Genomic DNA, 17671 nt, shown 5'->3' on the forward strand with positions numbered 1-17671 from the left:
AAGTAATTTCTATCACAAGCCATTTTTTTTTCTTTTGTTATTTGCAACTGAATCTAATCTTGATACATCCCTGTTGCTGTTGAAGTCCTTTGCCTGACTCCCATTAAGAAGCCTTTAAGATCCAGATTCTCCCCTAGTTAGATGCTTGGGGAACTGGCAGAAGAAAGGCACTTTCAGGCAAGAAAATGCTGGGCTTCCTTCCCGGAGTGATAAGTAGCCAAGATAGAAAGAGGATATAATGGGAGATGGGCCTAGGAATACAGTTTATTCTTTCTCACCGAGAGCAATGAATGCTAAATTAAGAGTTTGGGCTTTATTTGGTAAATGCTTTTGGGATAGGGACTCTGAAGACTTGTCTACTAATGTTCACACTTTGTAGCTGCTCATTGAATGAATATATTCTTTTAATAAATTTAATAAACAACAGAAAAGGAAATGTGAAATGGGCAATCAGTTGGGAATCATCTGATCAACCCATCTTGTTTTTACAGATAGAGTAACTAAGACATCATTTGCTGGAGGTGGCCAGTCAAGCAATTTGTGAGGAAAGGTGAACTGAAAACTCCACCTTGGGGAAGATGGCAGCGTGGGGGAAGTTGGTGATGGAACACCAGGAAGAAGCCAAAGGAGCAGCTGAACCAGGCTCGCGCAGCCCCTCTACAAGATGGCCGCCCTGGAACCACATGACGGGAAGGAGGCGGAGCTCTGCCCCAGCTCGCCAAGCCCCTCCCCGCTCGGCCCCGCCCAGCGCCCCCTCCCGCCGGGCCGCGCGGGTTATGAGGTGTCTCCGTGAGGCGCCTGCGCAGTGGGCAGCGGCGCGCGGGGCGGAGGCTTTATAACCACTTAGTCGCCGTCGCTCGGCTTCCAGCTCTCGGAGGGCGGCTGAGGCGGCGGCTGCGGCGCCTGGGCGCCGGCTGAAGGGGCTGAGGCGGCGGGAGCTGTGGCGGCGCTGGGCGCCTCTCGCCCCTCGGCCTCTGCGGGCCATGGGCTCCGAGAAGGACTCGGAATCGCCGCGCTCCACATCTCTACATGCGGCCGCGCCCGACTCCAAGTGCCGCAGCGGCGGCCGGCGCCGGCGCCTCACCTTCCACAGCGTCTTCTCCGCCTCGGCCCGCGGCCGCCGCGCCCGGGCCAAGCCGCAGGCCGAGCCGCCGCCCCCGGCTGCGCCGCCGCCGCCGCCGGCCGCTGCCCCGGCCGCGGCCCAGGCCCCGCCGCCCGAGGCGCTGCCCGCCGAGCCCGCCGCGGAGGCCGAGGCGGAGGCCGCAGAAGCGGTGGCGGCGGCCGGGCCGGGGTTCGACGATGAGGAGGCGGCAGAGGGCGGCGGCTCGGGCCCGGAGGAGGTGGAGTGTCCGCTGTGCCTGGTGCGGCTGCCGCCGGAGCGGGCCCCGCGCCTTCTCAGCTGCCCGCACCGCTCGTGCCGGGACTGCCTCCGTCACTACCTGCGTCTGGAGATCAGCGAGAGCCGGGTGCCCATCAGCTGTCCCGAGTGCAGCGAGCGGCTCAACCCGCACGACATCCGCCTGCTGCTGGCCGACCCGCCGCTCATGCACAAATACGAGGAGTTCATGCTGCGCCGCTACCTGGCCTCAGACCCCGACTGCCGCTGGTGCCCGGCCCCCGACTGCGGGTGAGCGCGGGGGTGTGGCCGCCGGGGGCTGCGGCCGGCCGAGGGGCGTGGCGGGGGCCGAGGACCCGACCCCCGAGGCCAGACCCGGGAGGCGCGCCCCCCAGCAGTGCGGGAGGAAGTGGGGGGTGACAGTGGGAGGGAGAGGAGGGCGGCGACTGCGGCGACTTGGGGAGGTTAACTGGTAACCACCGGCAAGCCCGAGCAAAAGGGGGTAGACTTCCAACACCCACCCTTTCCCAAGGGCTCGAGGTGGGGGCTGAGCTGTGGGTGAGGGGAAAGGGAGCTGTCCATCGAGTCAGGAGGCTTGTTAGGTGGATGTCCTCTGTCCGGGGCCGGGCTATCATTCTGAGGGGGGCTAGGGGCAGACTTAACAGCATTGCAGGAGAAGGTGTGTTCTGACAGTCACTGCTGAAAGTTGGGAGGGTGGCGACAGGGGAGTGGCACTAGGAGAGAAGGACAGCTCGCTGAGCTCTGGAGGCACTCTGGGGCATGATGTCCTCTGGGCCAAGCTATTGGAAGGAACCCTGTGGTTCTTAACCTGATGCCTTGGGCAGGTTCAAGGGTGGCCACCCCTTTGTTCAAAGAGGGGCTTTTTGTAGAAGCAGTGGGGCACTGAGAAGGATGCCAGAGGTTGATGTGGTAAGAGAAAATGTTTCCCAGCCCCTTTGATCTTGAGTTCTTGATGAATGAGTTTAATACACCATGTGTACTGAATTTTTCTTATCAGTGAGTTAAAATATGCAGTATCTGCAGAGACATAATACCACCTGATCTCCCTATCTGGAGCATTCAGGGGAGACACCCCCACACACACATACATACACTCCCTGCCCTTTTTAATCTGCCTGCATGTTACTGTCAGTACATCCCACAAAGTGTGCAGCAAAGAGGGGCTCATGTAAGTGATTGGGAGTCAGACTGTGCCATTACCTGCTCTGTGACCTTGGGCAGATCATTTTATTCTTGTATTTTGCTGTGGGGGCCAAAAACTATGAGGGCCTCCTTACAATGTATATATCTAATGCTAGTAAAATACTATGTGGTCCTTTACTTCAAAAGAGTTAAGAAAGGCTCTTAATTGTAATCTATATCGAGGCTCTTTTGAAATTTCCGTGATGACGTGTTGTCTCCTTTCATAAACCATCTGAGAGTGTTTAAGAGAGTCAAGAGTTCTATTTTTTATTCTGCCAAACTAGTTTAGAGATGTAGAGATGGGTGTGTTATTTAATAACCTTAGTGAGATGACATTTTTAAATTACTTTTTTTTTAGTTTGTTTTTTAAAATACTTTTAAAGTATTGTGGTCAAGGACTGTATCTGTGGTAGATCACTTTCACTTTCAGTTAATATCAGAAAGGACCTTGCAGATGACTCTTGGAAGAGTTTGTTTATTTCTGGTGCTCTGATGTTTTGACTGGCCTTATGTGGGATTCAAGGTTTTGCAGACACCATTGATACAGTTTTTCAACCAAATGAGTATTAGCTCCAGAGACTATGGCATTCTTAATTTTGGAATAGTATACGAACTGCTTTTTAGATACAAGTTTCCCTAATCTCAACTAAGAAACAGCAGCTTTAGAGCAGATCTGTGTCGGGATTGCTGATCATCTTTCTCAATGAGTTCCCCTTTTGTTTTTTTTATTTCTCTGGAGTCAATTTCTGTCATTGCACATCAATAAAAATGGATAGAAATTAATTCGCAAGCTTGGTAACAACTCTAAACCATTGCCAATTTGGAAGTTATTAAGGAATTAGACCATTTTTTAATTTAGTCAAGTGTTGGGGTAATATCATCCAGAGTTTATTTTTTTAAAACTTAGTTAAAAGAATTATAAAAATTATATGTGTAATTTTTTTAAGTATTGTCTGTGGGCTTAAGGTGAAGTTGGGGGGAAAAAGGAGGCTGGCCTGTAAGTACCCATGTGCCAGGCATATATAATTTAATTTGATCCTCACAACAACATTGTGAGATAGATTTTATCCATTTTTTTTTTTTAAAGAGTTATTTTGGTAACATATACTGTATCATTCAGTGGTGTTAATTACATCGACAATGTTGAGCTACCCTCACCATCAACCATTATTATAATATTTCCATCATCTAAAACAGAAATTCTGTACCAGTTAAACATTAACTTCCCCATTATCCAGCTTTGCAGATAAGGAAACTGAAGTTTAGATGAACTGAGTTAATTGCTTAGATTTATGTTGATATGTGATAGAACAAGGCTTTGGAATACTGGTTTTACTCCCAGCTGAGGCCAATATTCTTTCATTCAACCCCTCTTTTTAAAAGCATGGGCTATCAGCATAGCCCCCATTATTGGAGATATTTGGTGGTGGGAATTAGTCAAGTAGTGGACAAAGGACAATATTGAGAAAGCCATAGTACTGGAATCTAGTTTGTTTTCTTATTCCTCTTAACAGCCTCTTAACTACTTTATTTTTCTTATCTCAAATAGCCATAATCCTTTCCTAGCTTGAGAGGCTTAATTAATATTTGCAAAGTGTTTTGAGATCATCAGTTGAAAGTATTAGGTAAACAGTAACTTTAAAAGTCTTATCAATTCCCAAACAGATGTCTGAGTTCCCTGGAGGATATGGCCAGTAGTTTCATACTCTTTTTTTTTTTTTTTTAATAGACTCAAAAAATTTTTTAAAGATACATAGATCATACAAAATGTTATCTTAAAAAATATGAGGATCCCACATACCCCCCATTCCTCCCCCCCCTTTTTGATGCCAGGATTAAAATAGGCTCTGTGTTCTCCCTGGATGTTGTGATTCATTCTTTTGGGCTGGTAAAAGTCATGGATGAGTAGTAGAAGTCCATTTTCCAGTTATCTCCTCCCATACTGACCATCTTTACTGCTCACAGCTCAAGTCCTTGCCAGCCAAAATTACCAAGTCCTCCCTCTTGTGTTCTGTGTGTGTGTATGTATTTGGCAGGGTTGGGAGTGGGGAGTATGTAAGTGATTTTTACAGAGTTTTCTGATCATTACTTTCACTATAATTACTCATGATAATGAAAATACTGTATATTAAGAGATGCATTATTTGTTTACAGATTATTTGTAGAGCAGGGCAAAGAGTCTTGCAATTTTCTTTTCTCATATTTGAATAAGATTTTATTTTATTAGTAAATAAGGGAAGCAATTTCAGTGGGAAATATCCACATTATTATTTAATATTATTAAACATAATATTAGCAAATATAATCTTTAAAACATACTTTCAGGGAGTGGATGTAGCTTAAGTTGAGTACTTGCTTCCCATGTACGAGGTCCCAGATTTGATCCCTGGTACCTCCTGAAAAAAACAAACAAATAAAGGAAAATATCAACTTTTAAAAAATATATATTTTTATTACCTTTTTTTTTTTTTAAAGATACATAGATCACACAAAATGTGACACTAAAAAATATGACGTTCCCATATACCCTACTCCCCACCACCTGCACTCCTCCCACATCAATAACCTCTTTCATCAGTGTGGGACATTCATTCCATTTGATGAATACATTTTGCAGCACTGCTACATAGCACGGATTATAGTTTACCTTGTAATTTACATTCTCCCCCAGTCCATTCGGTGGGTTATGGCAGGGTATATAATGTCTTGCATCTGTCCCTGCAATATCATTTAGTTAAGCTCCAAGTCCAGAAAATGCCCCTATATAACACCTCTTCTTCCCTCTCTCTGCCCTCAGCAACTCCCATGGCCACTGTCTCCACATCAATGATAGAATTTCTAAAATACCAACATTGATTGGCGAGCGGATGTAGCTCATTGGTTGAGTGCCTACTTCCAATGTACGAGGTCCTGGGTTCAATCTCTGGTACCTCCTAAAAACAACAACAAAACACACACTTTCAAATGAGATGAAATTAACTCATAATACAAATAGCTGACATTTTTATACTTCTTTATAGTCTTCAGATTATACGCTTATGCACACATATCTCATTTTAGTCTCACACGAACAGATGGTGGTAAGCTCATTTTATAAAGGAGAAACCATTTCACAGAAGTTAAAAGCTTGGGGCCCAATGTGTCACAGCAGAAAATCTCCTGAAGTACAGGGGCAGATCTTTGGTATAGATGAGGCTGTCTTGACCTAATCCCTTGCAGGACCCACTTCAACCTCTCACTGCTGCCTCTAGCTCTTGCAGAGCCCCCTCTGCCCCTTAGCAGAAGGTAATATCAACTATTCACCTTTCCAGGACAAGAGGACTGGAGATCAGACCATAAACAGGAAGCTTCTGTTTGTCCCTAGCACACTTGGGGTGGGGGAAGAATGAGCTCCCTGAGCAAGACAGATCTCATAGTCAGTGAGGGAGGATGTTTTCCTCTCTGAAACCATCCTGGATCTCTTATTTGGTTCCCCATATCCTGTTCCACAATTCTCCTTGAATCTTCCCACCATCTACACCATCTTTTGGCTCAATGCATCCTTCTCATATTTGCCAAGTACTCATTCTAAAGTGGAACATCTTACATCATTTCACTTGTTTAAAACTGGTCATTGACCACCTGACCTATAAGATGACTTACTTTGTCTTTAAGAGCTTATTTATATGATCTATCCTTATCATGTAAGCCCTGTTACAGTTTCTAACCATTTTTTATCTTATTTTCTAATTTTCACCCAAATGAATATTGGTGTGACTTGAGAGAAACATGTTATGTGATCAAATAAATAAATTTGGGAAATACTGGGTTAAGCAAAATAAGGCAAGTTTATTTCTGAGCTTTTTAGAGTCTTTAAACATACTAATATGCACTATAAATGTTTAAGTGGAGGGATATGGTATAATTTTCCATCTTAGGTCACCATGGAACATATTTTTGTTTTCCTTTGGCATCTCAAAGGCTTAACTCAAACCTTCCCCCTAAAAAGCCATTTTCTAAACTCCTTTAATGTTGTCACTCCAGCACATCTTCTGTTAGTGTCTTTATTTAACAATGACTCTTGTGCTCTGAGTAGATTGAGAGCTTCTCTAGACTAGGATATCCATATTCTGACTTTTTCTACAACTCTTTCAAGTAGTTCCTGGGAGAATGAGGTAGAAGATAGGTGAATTTCGATAAGAAAGATGAAGAATATGAGCAGCACAGTTCTTGGAGGAGGAAAGAGGCAGGATGGGGGGTGATCATTCAACAGATACTTTTGAGAATTGTGTAGTGTTGAACTTTGGCTGAATACTGGGTATTACAAAAAGGACTTAGATATGGTCTTCCTTGACAGTTTGGTCTGGTAGAGGAGATAGATGATAGGTAGGTAGGTAGGTAGACAGACAGACAGACATTATAAATAAAATAATGATAAATATAGTGATAAATAATGATAAAAATAGTGATATAGAAGAAAAGACAAGATGCATAGATGAAAGAACAAAAGGTTTTGCATTATGGTGTCAAGAGACTTCACAGAGGAAGTGATATTTTCTCTGAGCCTTGAGGAATATGAGTAGGAATTCATACTAGGCAAATAAAGATGAAGGAATGGGGGGGAAAGTACCTTAAACAGAGTATCGTGAGCAAATGCATGAAAACATGAAAGCATAAGTCATAATACCAAGTCTAGAGTTTGGTTTGGCCAGCCTCTAGATACATATGGTCGGGGTGGGTAGAGACTTTAGAGATCAACCTGAAAAAGTAGAATTGATTCAAGTTGATAGGCATATTTGTGCTATGCAGAAAAATTTAGATTTTTATCTCATAGGTAGTGGGGACTCACTTGTGAAGGACTTTTTTCTTTGTTGAAGAATTTTAAGCAAAGTGTCACATAGTATCTGTATGTTTGATAACCAGATGGGAGGCACAGTTGTCTGGCCTAGAGATGACATGTCTGAATTAGGGCAGGAAGAAGGAAGATGGTAAAGGTGCAGCTCATTGTGACAGCTTAACTCAGATTTGATCCTGGGAGTATAACTCCAGTGCAATTACTTGTCCCAGGTGTGTTTAAATAATGGATCATGTCTACCACCTCTTCCTTTATACATGCTCAGGGTCCATTTGAAAACGAGTAACCTAGTGACATGGCCTGGGCATGAGAAATATAGACATAATATGGGAACATGTTTTCTTAACAACTGCAGTCTGTGGAGCATAATCAAATTGATACTAATGGGATATTTTTTTTCCTGGGCTGAAGTTAGATAATAGTGTGACCTGGCCAGCCATATTGTGATGTTTCTGAAGATTTAAGAAATTAATGAAATTAAAGTTGTATGAAATTAAGGTGGGAGGTGCAAAATGATGCGTCTGTATTTCGAGCAGCATGTAATCTCCTACACTTCCCTTTTAATTTTTTAATTAGCAAAGCTGAATGGTTGGTAGAAGATAACCTTTTATTGACTGATTGATTGATTGATTGATTGAGAATTTAGGAGTTTGTTCCTAAAATGGGTTTATGGGAAAATTTAGGATGAAGTTATAGTTCCTGTCACATAGTAAGCCAATAGATGCATGGATATGTTTAAAAGATTACTTTAGGGCAAAGTGATGGCCCAGGACAAGAGTTAGAATGCCCTTGGGAAAAGTAAAACAACAGAGGCAAGAAAGAGCCTCTCATTCAACAGAAATATTTTGAGTGGGAACCCATGTGTTAGATCCTGGAGATTAAAAAAATGTATGCTCTGTGCCTTTAAGTCCGGTCTGGTTGGGGAGGCAAGCATATAAACAGATTAGTGCAATATAGTGTGGCAAGTGTTATAAAAATAATTATGCATAGGCATGAAGAAGGCAACCAGGTACCTGGAGAAGCTGAGTAGATTTTATTGAGAAGATGACATTTAAGCTGATTCTTGAATATGATAAGTGTTAGTATTTGCTAGGGCTAGAAGTAAGGAATGGACATTTCTAGGCAGAAGAACTAGTATACGCAAAGACCAGGAAGTAGGAAAACGTACTATTTGCATACTTTACCTTTCAGGGCAAGATCTCAAATGCAGTTTTAGAACATACTTTTAGCTACATTTGAAAGTGGTGAACACTTATACCTCTATTTTGGGGATAGATGCTGTTTTGGAGATTGTTAACTACCTCAATGTCATGCAGTGTGAGAGGCAAGGAACCTAGACCAGGTACCCAAAAATTGGAATGCCACGTCTTACGCCCTGAGTAATTATGTGTCATGCTAATAGATTACTGTGGATTCATGAGCATTTGGGGATTATTTTACTTCCTTGGAACTAAATTCAGTACCCCAAATTGACATTGTCAATTCTAGCAAACGTTCTTTTTAAAAAATTGGAATCTGTTAATAACTATTTACCCCATCATATGAGGTAGGAATGGATCATGAATTGTTCAAAGCTTCCTGACTGGCCTTCTGTCTAGTTTGTATCTTCAGAAGTTGACTTAATACTTTTCTGAGGTCCTTAGTCAGTACCTTTCTCATTAAACACAAAAAAAAGCAAACATGTCTTTAGGAGAAACATTGTTTATGTTAGTAGTTATTTTGCATTAAGGTGTGGTTAATTTGCTCAGAACTCCTACAGGATATGAATCATTTGCATTCACACATTGACCTGTTCTCACTTTGTTCTGAGAAGAGGTTTTTTTGTTTTTTGTTTTTTTCTGTGAGAAGAATATCCGATACAGCCTGTATTATATAATGTCAGGGATTCATTGTCATTTATAATTTCAACTTCATTTTCAAATCAACTTGCAGAATCTGTGATAAACCTGGAAACTTGAATTGCTATCATGAACATGTAGTGTACATTTTTTTTTCTTTTTTTTATGGTGTACATTTAAATAAATAAGCATACTGTAGAATAAATCCAAGAAAATGTTATTAACCTTTTTAACAAATCCTTTGGGGTCTTTGTTGGATACTGCTGTGAAAACATGGACTAGGGGACAACAAGGCCCAGATAGTAACACATAAACCAGCAGTCATTGACCTGTTTAAAAATTGGGTGATGAATTTTTTAACTACTATCTTCCCTTCTCTATTTGTTACTTAAAATTATTTTTTTATTGTGTTTTAATCAAATGACCACTTTTTAGGTTGATACGAGCATTCGGTTGGCAATTTTAAAGTAGTCAGAAAGGCTAATCGTTGTAATTATGTAGAATTGTATATGGGAGACTAGTTCTTGGTAAATAAACATGAATTGCAAGAAACAATTGATATTAGTGCTGAAAGATTCTTAATTGCCTATTTTCACACTAAGAATATATGTCATAAGAGAAAGTAGAAGATATGCCTTATGCAGTATTAATAAGATATACGGATAGTGTTCTTTGATTCTGGAGGCTGTCAAGAAAGAAGACATTTCAAGGTATGGATTTGAACTAAAAAAAAAAAAGTAAAGTATAGAAAGGTAAGATGCTCTCTCGATAGAAGTTGATCGTGCACCTATCTGTGACTGTTGTTTCTGTCTGTTGTCAGACCAGGTTCACTGTAGAACTTTAAAAAGTATACTTGCTTTAATTTTTGCTATAGCTTTTTATTTTACAAATGTTCTATCCCTTCATGTAAACAAATTCTAATCTCTCTAAATATAGCAAACCATTGAAAGGAAATAGTTTGTACCCTGTTATTTATGAAACTTGCTGTGGCAAGCTACTCCTAAAGCTGTCCAAACCATGACTGAAAAAATGCTAGAAATTCAGGCTAAATGTGCTATTTACCCCCATTTTTTTTCAGGAAATAAAAGGATTAGTGTTTGGAATCTCAAGAAGTCTACTTTCTCATGTGGCATATGTTTTGCAGTTAGTCAGGCACACTCATGTATATGTGTGTGTGTTCTTTTCTCTGCATCATATGCGTTAGTGGTAGATGCCAAACAGTGTTACTCCACTGGAAGTGATGAATAATGTCTGTCTTGATTAGATCATTCTTGCCTTACTAGGTATCTCTTCTTGTTTCCTTACCCAGTTATGCTGTTATTGCCTATGGCTGTGCCAGCTGCCCAAAGCTGACCTGTGAGAGGGAAGGCTGCCAGACTGAATTCTGTTACCACTGCAAGCAGATATGGCATCCAAATCAGACATGCGATATGGCCCGTCAACAGAGGGCACAGAGTTTACGAGTACGGACCAAACACACTTCAGGTCTCAGTTATGGGCAAGAATCTGGACCAGGTATAATTTGACATTGTCTCATTGTCTCTTCAATTGTTATTTTGTAGTGAGCCCAAAACTAGAAGATATTACCTTACTGTGTAACCAAGTAATCCCTGGGATCAGTGGGCCATACTTTCAGTATTATATTTGATAACGTAGCTTCCCTCTCTGTTATAAGTTATTCAACCAGGTAAATCAGAATACAACAAAATTGAATTCTCTATTTTATGCCTTTTTAGTATTGTGTCTCAGACTGGAGAGCAATTAGGGCTTTTTGATGGGAGCTTTTTCAGAATTTTCCATCTGAGCAGAAAGACATTTCATAAGTGTTTAACTTATACTGTTTTTCTTACAAACTTTGTGTGCATTACTACTTTTGGAAGTAGGTTACAGATTTAAGCAAAGGAAATAATATTAGTATGGATTAATGATTAACCTTAAAAGGAGGAATGAATGTCATATTCGTTTCTAATCTTGACAGGTCAACTTAACCTATTTTAAAATGTCATTGAGTTTATTGCCTTTTATAAATGTATTCTGTTTCACTGATGTCATTTGGGAGAGGCTAGTAGGAAAGATTTTACCATTCAATTTTTCCTGGCACAGCATAATCTCCTAAATTGTCATTGTAATAGGATAGTTCCTAGCTCACTGTGAAGATTACCAGTATATGCTGCACAGCATACCCATTGTTTTTAGGTTTTGAATTTGAAAATATGGAAAGGGACTGTGGGTTGTGTTAACAGCAAATCACATGATGCTTTGTGAGCCTGAAAAATGAGTTTCCTCATGTAAAGTTTTTCAAAACTTAAAACTAAGCCAATTCCAGGCTGCAGCCTATTCTTTCTGGCAGGGTTCTGCCCTTAATTCTGCCATCTTATTGACCGGTGGAAATTCCATTTTTCTTGGAACCATCTTTCTCTCTAGGGAAGTCTCTTTACTCAGAGCATAGTTCATATGCTGTGTCGTATGCCAGTTGTTGGGAAAGGCAGCTCAGTATGAGACAGGATCCCTTTTATGAAATTTCCTGAGGTCTAGACATAGCCAGTCCTTCAATAAAGTGGTTTACACAATTTGGAATCCTCCGCCAAGGTTCTTGACAGCCTCCTCATTTCTTATATATATTCCTAGGAATAATTGGGCCAAACTTGGTTTAACTGGGAGTATTTTTCTACCCATTTTCCTTTCCTCCTTAGCAGATGACATCAAGCCATGCCCACGATGCAGTGCTTACATCATCAAGATGAATGATGGAAGCTGTAATCACATGACCTGTGCAGTATGTGGCTGTGAATTTTGTTGGCTTTGTATGAAAGAGATCTCAGACTTGCATTACCTCAGGTGAGATGGGTAACATGTCCATTTTTTTAAAAGTCTTTTTCTTTGCCAGATTAAGGGAAAGAATGTCAAAGAGACAGTTGTCCTCTTATTATATCATAAAGAACCTATAAAAAGTAAATATCCTTGTTTCTCAAAGCACCCTCTGACTATATTTTTTCTCTAGCTCAGCAACCCTGAGGGGCTGTCTCCATTATCTTTCAGATAGAGTTCAATTACCCTTGCATGGCTTTTAAGCTTTCCACACTCTGGCTCTAATGTACTTTTCTAGCTTTTTTCATTTTGCTTTAATATATGCTGTGTTCCAGATAATCTGGGATTGCTGTTCCCTGAATCTCTTCTATGTTATCTCACCTTCACACCTGTTCATGTTCTTTCCTTTGCCTGGAATGCTTTCTAATCACCTCACCCTCCTACCCAGTATCCCCATTTTATCTCATCTTGTTTAAATCTTATCCATACTTAAAGGGCCACATAAATGCTGTTTTATCTGTGTTGCTTCCCTAACTTTTTCTGCCCCATTTTTCTTTATTGACATCCCTTTATCTTTGTTTTTATAAACATCATCACTACTTTTTACTTCAGGTACATGTCTAATATTACTATACTATAAGTTTCTTGAGGCCAGAATTATATCCTTTTTACAGTTCCTTGCATGTAGTGAGTCGTCAGATAATTCATTGAGTGAATATTAGAATGTCCTGTAGGAGTTAATATGCATTCATTGTGTGAATGACACACCTTGATTTCCAGTTTAGCAAACATCTAAGTACTTGCTGTGTACCAGTTATTAGAGACATGTGATCCCTACTTTCAAAATTGTTTGTCTCACTTAGTAGAGAAGACAGGCACATATATAAAGACAAAGGGAGTGAGCAAAAGTGGTCGAGCACAGAAAAGCTGAGTGTAAAATTGTTAAACTCAGAGTACCACACTGACATATAGTGTGAGAAGAGTTCTTTGAAAATCCTTTCCCAGAAATATGGCTTGCAGTAGAAAATCTATTGGATGTTGTAGGACATATGCCAAGAAAACTATGCAAACCAGAGTGCTAATTAGATACAGGGCAAGTGCCATTGACTGAGATGTCCAAGTACAAAGGTTATACAGGATCCCAAACAGTATCAGTCAAGGAACCTGGATCCTTGTTGGTGGGTTAGGGAAGATAAGAGTTCACCAGAGAAGAATGGAAAATGAGTTTCAAGTTTGGAGGCCTGCCTTTAAATAAAGCAAGGAAGGAAAGGAAAGAAGGAAGGAAGGATGGAGGGAAGGAAGGAAGGAAAGGAAAGGAAGGAAAGAAGGGAGGGAGGAAGGAAGGAAAAGAAAGAAAGGAAGGGGGCGGATTTGGCCTAGTGGTTAGGGCATCCGTCTGCCACATGGGAGGCCCGCGGTTTGGACTCTGGGCCTCCTTGACCCGTGTGGAGCTGGCCCATGCACAGTGCTGATGCATGCAGGAAATGCCTTGCCACGCAGGGGTGCCCCCCGCGTAGGAGAGCCCCACGCACAGGGAGTGCGCCCCATAGGGAAAGAGAGTGCAGCCTGCCCAGGAATGGTGCCACACACACAGAGAGATGACACAACGAGATGATGCAACAAAAAAAAAACCACAGATTCCCGTGCCACTGACAACAACAGAAGCGGACAAAGAAGACGTAGCAGATAGACACAGAGAACAGACAACTGGGGTGGGGGGGAAGGGGAGAGAAATAAATAAATCTTAAAAAAAAAAAGGAAGGAAGGAAGGGAGAGGAAGGAAGAGGAGACAGAAAGAGGAGAGAAAGAAAGGAAAGAAAGGAGGGAAGCGGGCAGAGAAAGAGAAGGAAAATCAAGAGCTCAAGAACTCAGAGTTCTAATAGACTGGCCTTGTCCTTTGTTCCCCCTTGAATAATAAATTCATTTCCTTTATAATCTTCTAACTATTAATCACTCCTTACTGGAAGGAAGGCTCTTGCTCTTATCAAGCTCTCTGATGACAACAGCTGTGTTTGTAATATTGACAATAATTTTAGTGTATGTTTCTTCCATAGCCCCTCTGGCTGCACATTCTGGGGCAAGAAGCCATGGAGCCGTAAGAAGAAAATTCTTTGGCAGCTGGGTACATTGATTGGTGCTCCAGTGGGGATTTCCCTCATTGCTGGTATTGCCATTCCTGCCATGGTCATTGGCATTCCTGTTTATGTTGGCAGGAAGGTAAGACATGCTGAGTTCCCTGCATAAACCTGTAGGCTTCAGGTTTTGTTGGAAAAGGTTTAAGGGAAATGGGGAGGAGCTTATATTTCAGAGCTTTCTGAAATCCAGCTGGTTCCTGGATAAAAATAACCTTAATTTCTTAAATGGATTTTCTAAAACCCCTCAGAGATCTGAAAGTTCCTAATAGCTGAGACCTAGTTTGTCTCAATAATTTAAAGGTGAAATGCTTATTTCACTCTCCTGACTGACTTTGCTTTTCCTTGGAGTAACTTTTTATGCATTACTTTATATATCTTCCATGTCTAAGTTAGGTTACAATTTGAGAAAGAAGCTTCTTTGGCCTACGTTTTAATATAGATAATATATAAGTGAATATTCACTTGTCTTTCTTATTCCTGGCAAAAAGAATGATATCCTAATCTGCAGACTTGGATTTTCTTTTTTGTTTTTAGATCCACAGCAGGTATGAGGGAAGGAAAACCTCCAAGCACAAGAGGAATTTGGCTATCACAGGAGGAGTGACTTTATCAGTCATTGCATCCCCAGTTATTGCTGCAGTTAGTGTTGGTAAGCCAGGCAGGACCATGACGCTTCTCTCTCTCTCTCCTATCAGCTTTCTGACTGTAGCAGGTTAGCAAACTGGTCAGGTATTTCTCCTTGGAATTCCTACATTTCATGTCTGACCCACATTGGTAGTTACCTCTATTAGATTATCAGGGTTTGGGATCTTTCCTTTTTTTTTTTAACTTTTTGTTTTGAAAACATTCAAACTTACAGGACAGTTACAAAAAAATACAAAGTCCATGGAGAATGCCAACATACCCTTATCACCACCACTCCAGATACCAGATCGACAATTTTAACTTTTTGCCACATTTGCTGTATCATTGTATCAGTCTGTCTGTCTATGTCTATTAATCAGTCCATTTTGTAATGTCCCTTTGAGCCTTTACTCCTCCCTTGACAGATTCCATCCAAGATTATGTATTGCATATGATTGTCATTGTCTTTTTATTTGCCCTTCTGCCCTCCCTCTTGTACCATCCTTCTCTCTTGCAGCCATCAGAATTTTCTGTCTTTGGCATTGAGCAGTCTGATTATAATATACTGTGGTGTAAGTCTATTTGAGTTAATCCCGTTTGGAGTTTGTTGAGTCTCTTGGATGTATAGTCATATCTTTCATTAAATTTGTGAAGTGTTCAGCCATTATTTCTTTGAATATTCTCTTTGCTCCTTTCTCTCTCTCTCCTCATTCTAGGACTTCTACAATGTGTATATTGGGACACTTGATGTGACCCACATGTTCCTCAGGCTCTGTTCGCTTTTCTTCATTCTTTCTTCTTTCTGCTCAGACTGAATAATTTCAGTTGTCTTATCTTCAAGTTCACTGATTCTTTCTTCTGCCAGCTCCAATCTGCTGTTGAACTCCTCTAGGGAATTTTTAATTTCTATTACTGTCATCTTTAGCTCAGATTTATTTCTTTCTCTCCTTTACCCTCCCCTTGTTGGCTCATGTCCATTCACTGTGTGTTCTTCTGTGTCCGTTTGTATTCTTGGTGGCACCAGAATCTTTGTCTCTTTCTCTTGCATCCTTTTGCTGTGTCAGCTCTCCCGTGTGTGCAGCACCACTCCTGAGCAGGCTGTGCTTTTTTCACACAGGTGGCTCTCCTTGTGCGTGGGGCTCCTACGTGGGGGACACCCCTGCATGGCATGGCACTCCTTGCTTGCTGCAGCACTGCGCATGGGCCAGTGCACCACACAGGCCAGGAGGCCCTGGGTTTGAACCCTGGACCTCCTATATGGTAGACGGATGCTCTATCAGTTGAGCCATATCTGCTTCCCTAGGAGCATATTTTTAAATCCCTGTCTGGTATCCCTGCCTGGTCCTCCTAATTGATGATTTCTAATGCTTTAATCTTTGCCTCATCCTTTGCTCCCTATTTCATTGTGTGTTTTGTTGAAACCTGGAAATTTTAATATTTTAATGTGTTAAAGCTGAGAATAGCTCTAGGCCAATGCATAGGGGGTTCCCTGACCCTTTCTGCACATGAATCTTGTCTGGGCATCCACATGTGGCCCCAGGAATTCCCGTTTACTGTTAAAAATGACCCTTCTTCTCTAGGACAATTTTGTTTTTTTTGTTTGTTTGTTTTTACTTTTCTTGCACTGTACTGTATGTCCTATAGCTAGCAATCCCTTGTCTCTGGCAAGACGACTTGACTGCTCTACCACAGGGTTCTGGGATGGCAAGTCTGTCAGGTCACCACCCTGCCCCATTTGGGTCAGATCTATGTGATCCCAGCATGTGCCTGAGGTACACTGTGCTGCCTCTGGAACCAGGACCAAGGATTCACAGTGGGAGCATGGGCCAGCTTTGTGCCAAGCTGGTGAGGGGGCTGGGAGGGACCAACCACAAGATTCTACCGCTTTTGTTTGTTTTCAAATTCCGTCTTTTTAATCAACTCCATGAAGGACATCCTAAACACTATAGGAGACACAACAGAATATTTCTTCCAATATTAAAAAAGATGACATTCACAAACATTTTTAAGAAACTCTTCTGTATAGTCAGGATATTGGTCTCATAATGTAGAGTTAAAAACACCTCTTAGCAATCATGTTCTTGATGGAGATTTCTTGTAGATATGTTCAGAAACTGCTTCCTAACTGTGGTAAGAAAACATTGTGTACAGATTTTTTTAATGTCCCTAGCACATTAATTTTTAAAAAACTTTCTGACCAAACTTTGTTTTTGCCAGAACTAATAATCCTGAGAGTCCCAACTGAAAAACTAGCAAAAGGAAAATACCCAGACTTTAAAATGTCCTAGAATTTGTCTTTAAATGGAAGGAAAAAATTTTGGAGCTTTCTAAAAGGTCTTTAATAGGCTACCCTGGGAGCTCAATTCAAAAATAGAAGTTGATGTACTAAAACAAAGATGTTTCATTGCAGTTCCAAAAATCTTTATAGATACAGCCATTTGGAAGGACAGTGCTGGATTAGAAGAATTTTTATTCCTCACGTATATTATGTGTGCACACCTCTCTGAATTGTCATACTTGTCTCTAATTCCCTCCGGAGTAGCAGTCATAGCCACCCTGGTTTCTGCCACCATAGTCTGTGGACCTTCCATATCCATATCCACATCCTCCAGGCCAACTGTCATACCAGCTACTCCCATTTCCCTGATACCCACTAGGCCTATGACCCCCAAAGGCACTCCATCTGTTTCCCCTGATTCACTTGCTTGCATGGCCACACAGATCTGGTGACCATCCAGGGACTATCCATTCATGGCTTTCATGGCATCTGAAACATGCTCTGAGTTGGTGAAGTTGATGAAGCCAAAACCCTGGGACCGCTGAGTCTTCTGGTCCTTGACAATGACCATTTCAGAGATAGGACCAAAGCTATCGAAGTGGTCTTCTAACACCT

The 17671-nt window shown here is 41.5% G+C and overlaps 1 protein-coding gene across 3 annotated transcripts in view; it reads left to right on the forward strand.

The window, feature by feature from the left end:
• Positions 1 to 877: 877 nt before the first annotated feature.
• Positions 878 to 17671, forward strand: part of RNF19B (ring finger protein 19B) — a 28259-nt gene continuing 11465 nt past the window's right edge. Inside the window, exons 1-5 of one of the 3 annotated variants that reach the window (XM_058303954.2) lie at positions 878 to 1627; positions 10521 to 10726; positions 11905 to 12049; positions 14074 to 14236; positions 14689 to 14803. In XM_058303954.2, the coding sequence (XP_058159937.1) occupies positions 984 to 1627; positions 10521 to 10726; positions 11905 to 12049; positions 14074 to 14236; positions 14689 to 14803 (1273 nt within the window). In that variant the 5' untranslated portion in view covers positions 878 to 983. The remainder of the gene's footprint in view (positions 1628 to 10520; positions 10727 to 11904; positions 12050 to 14073; positions 14237 to 14688; positions 14804 to 17671) is intronic. The other 2 variants (XM_058303953.2, XM_058303952.2) reach the window with 2 other exon arrangements.

Source organism: Dasypus novemcinctus, chromosome 9, assembly GCF_030445035.2.
Source record: "Dasypus novemcinctus isolate mDasNov1 chromosome 9, mDasNov1.1.hap2, whole genome shotgun sequence".
NCBI lineage: Eukaryota > Metazoa > Chordata > Mammalia > Cingulata > Dasypodidae > Dasypus > Dasypus novemcinctus.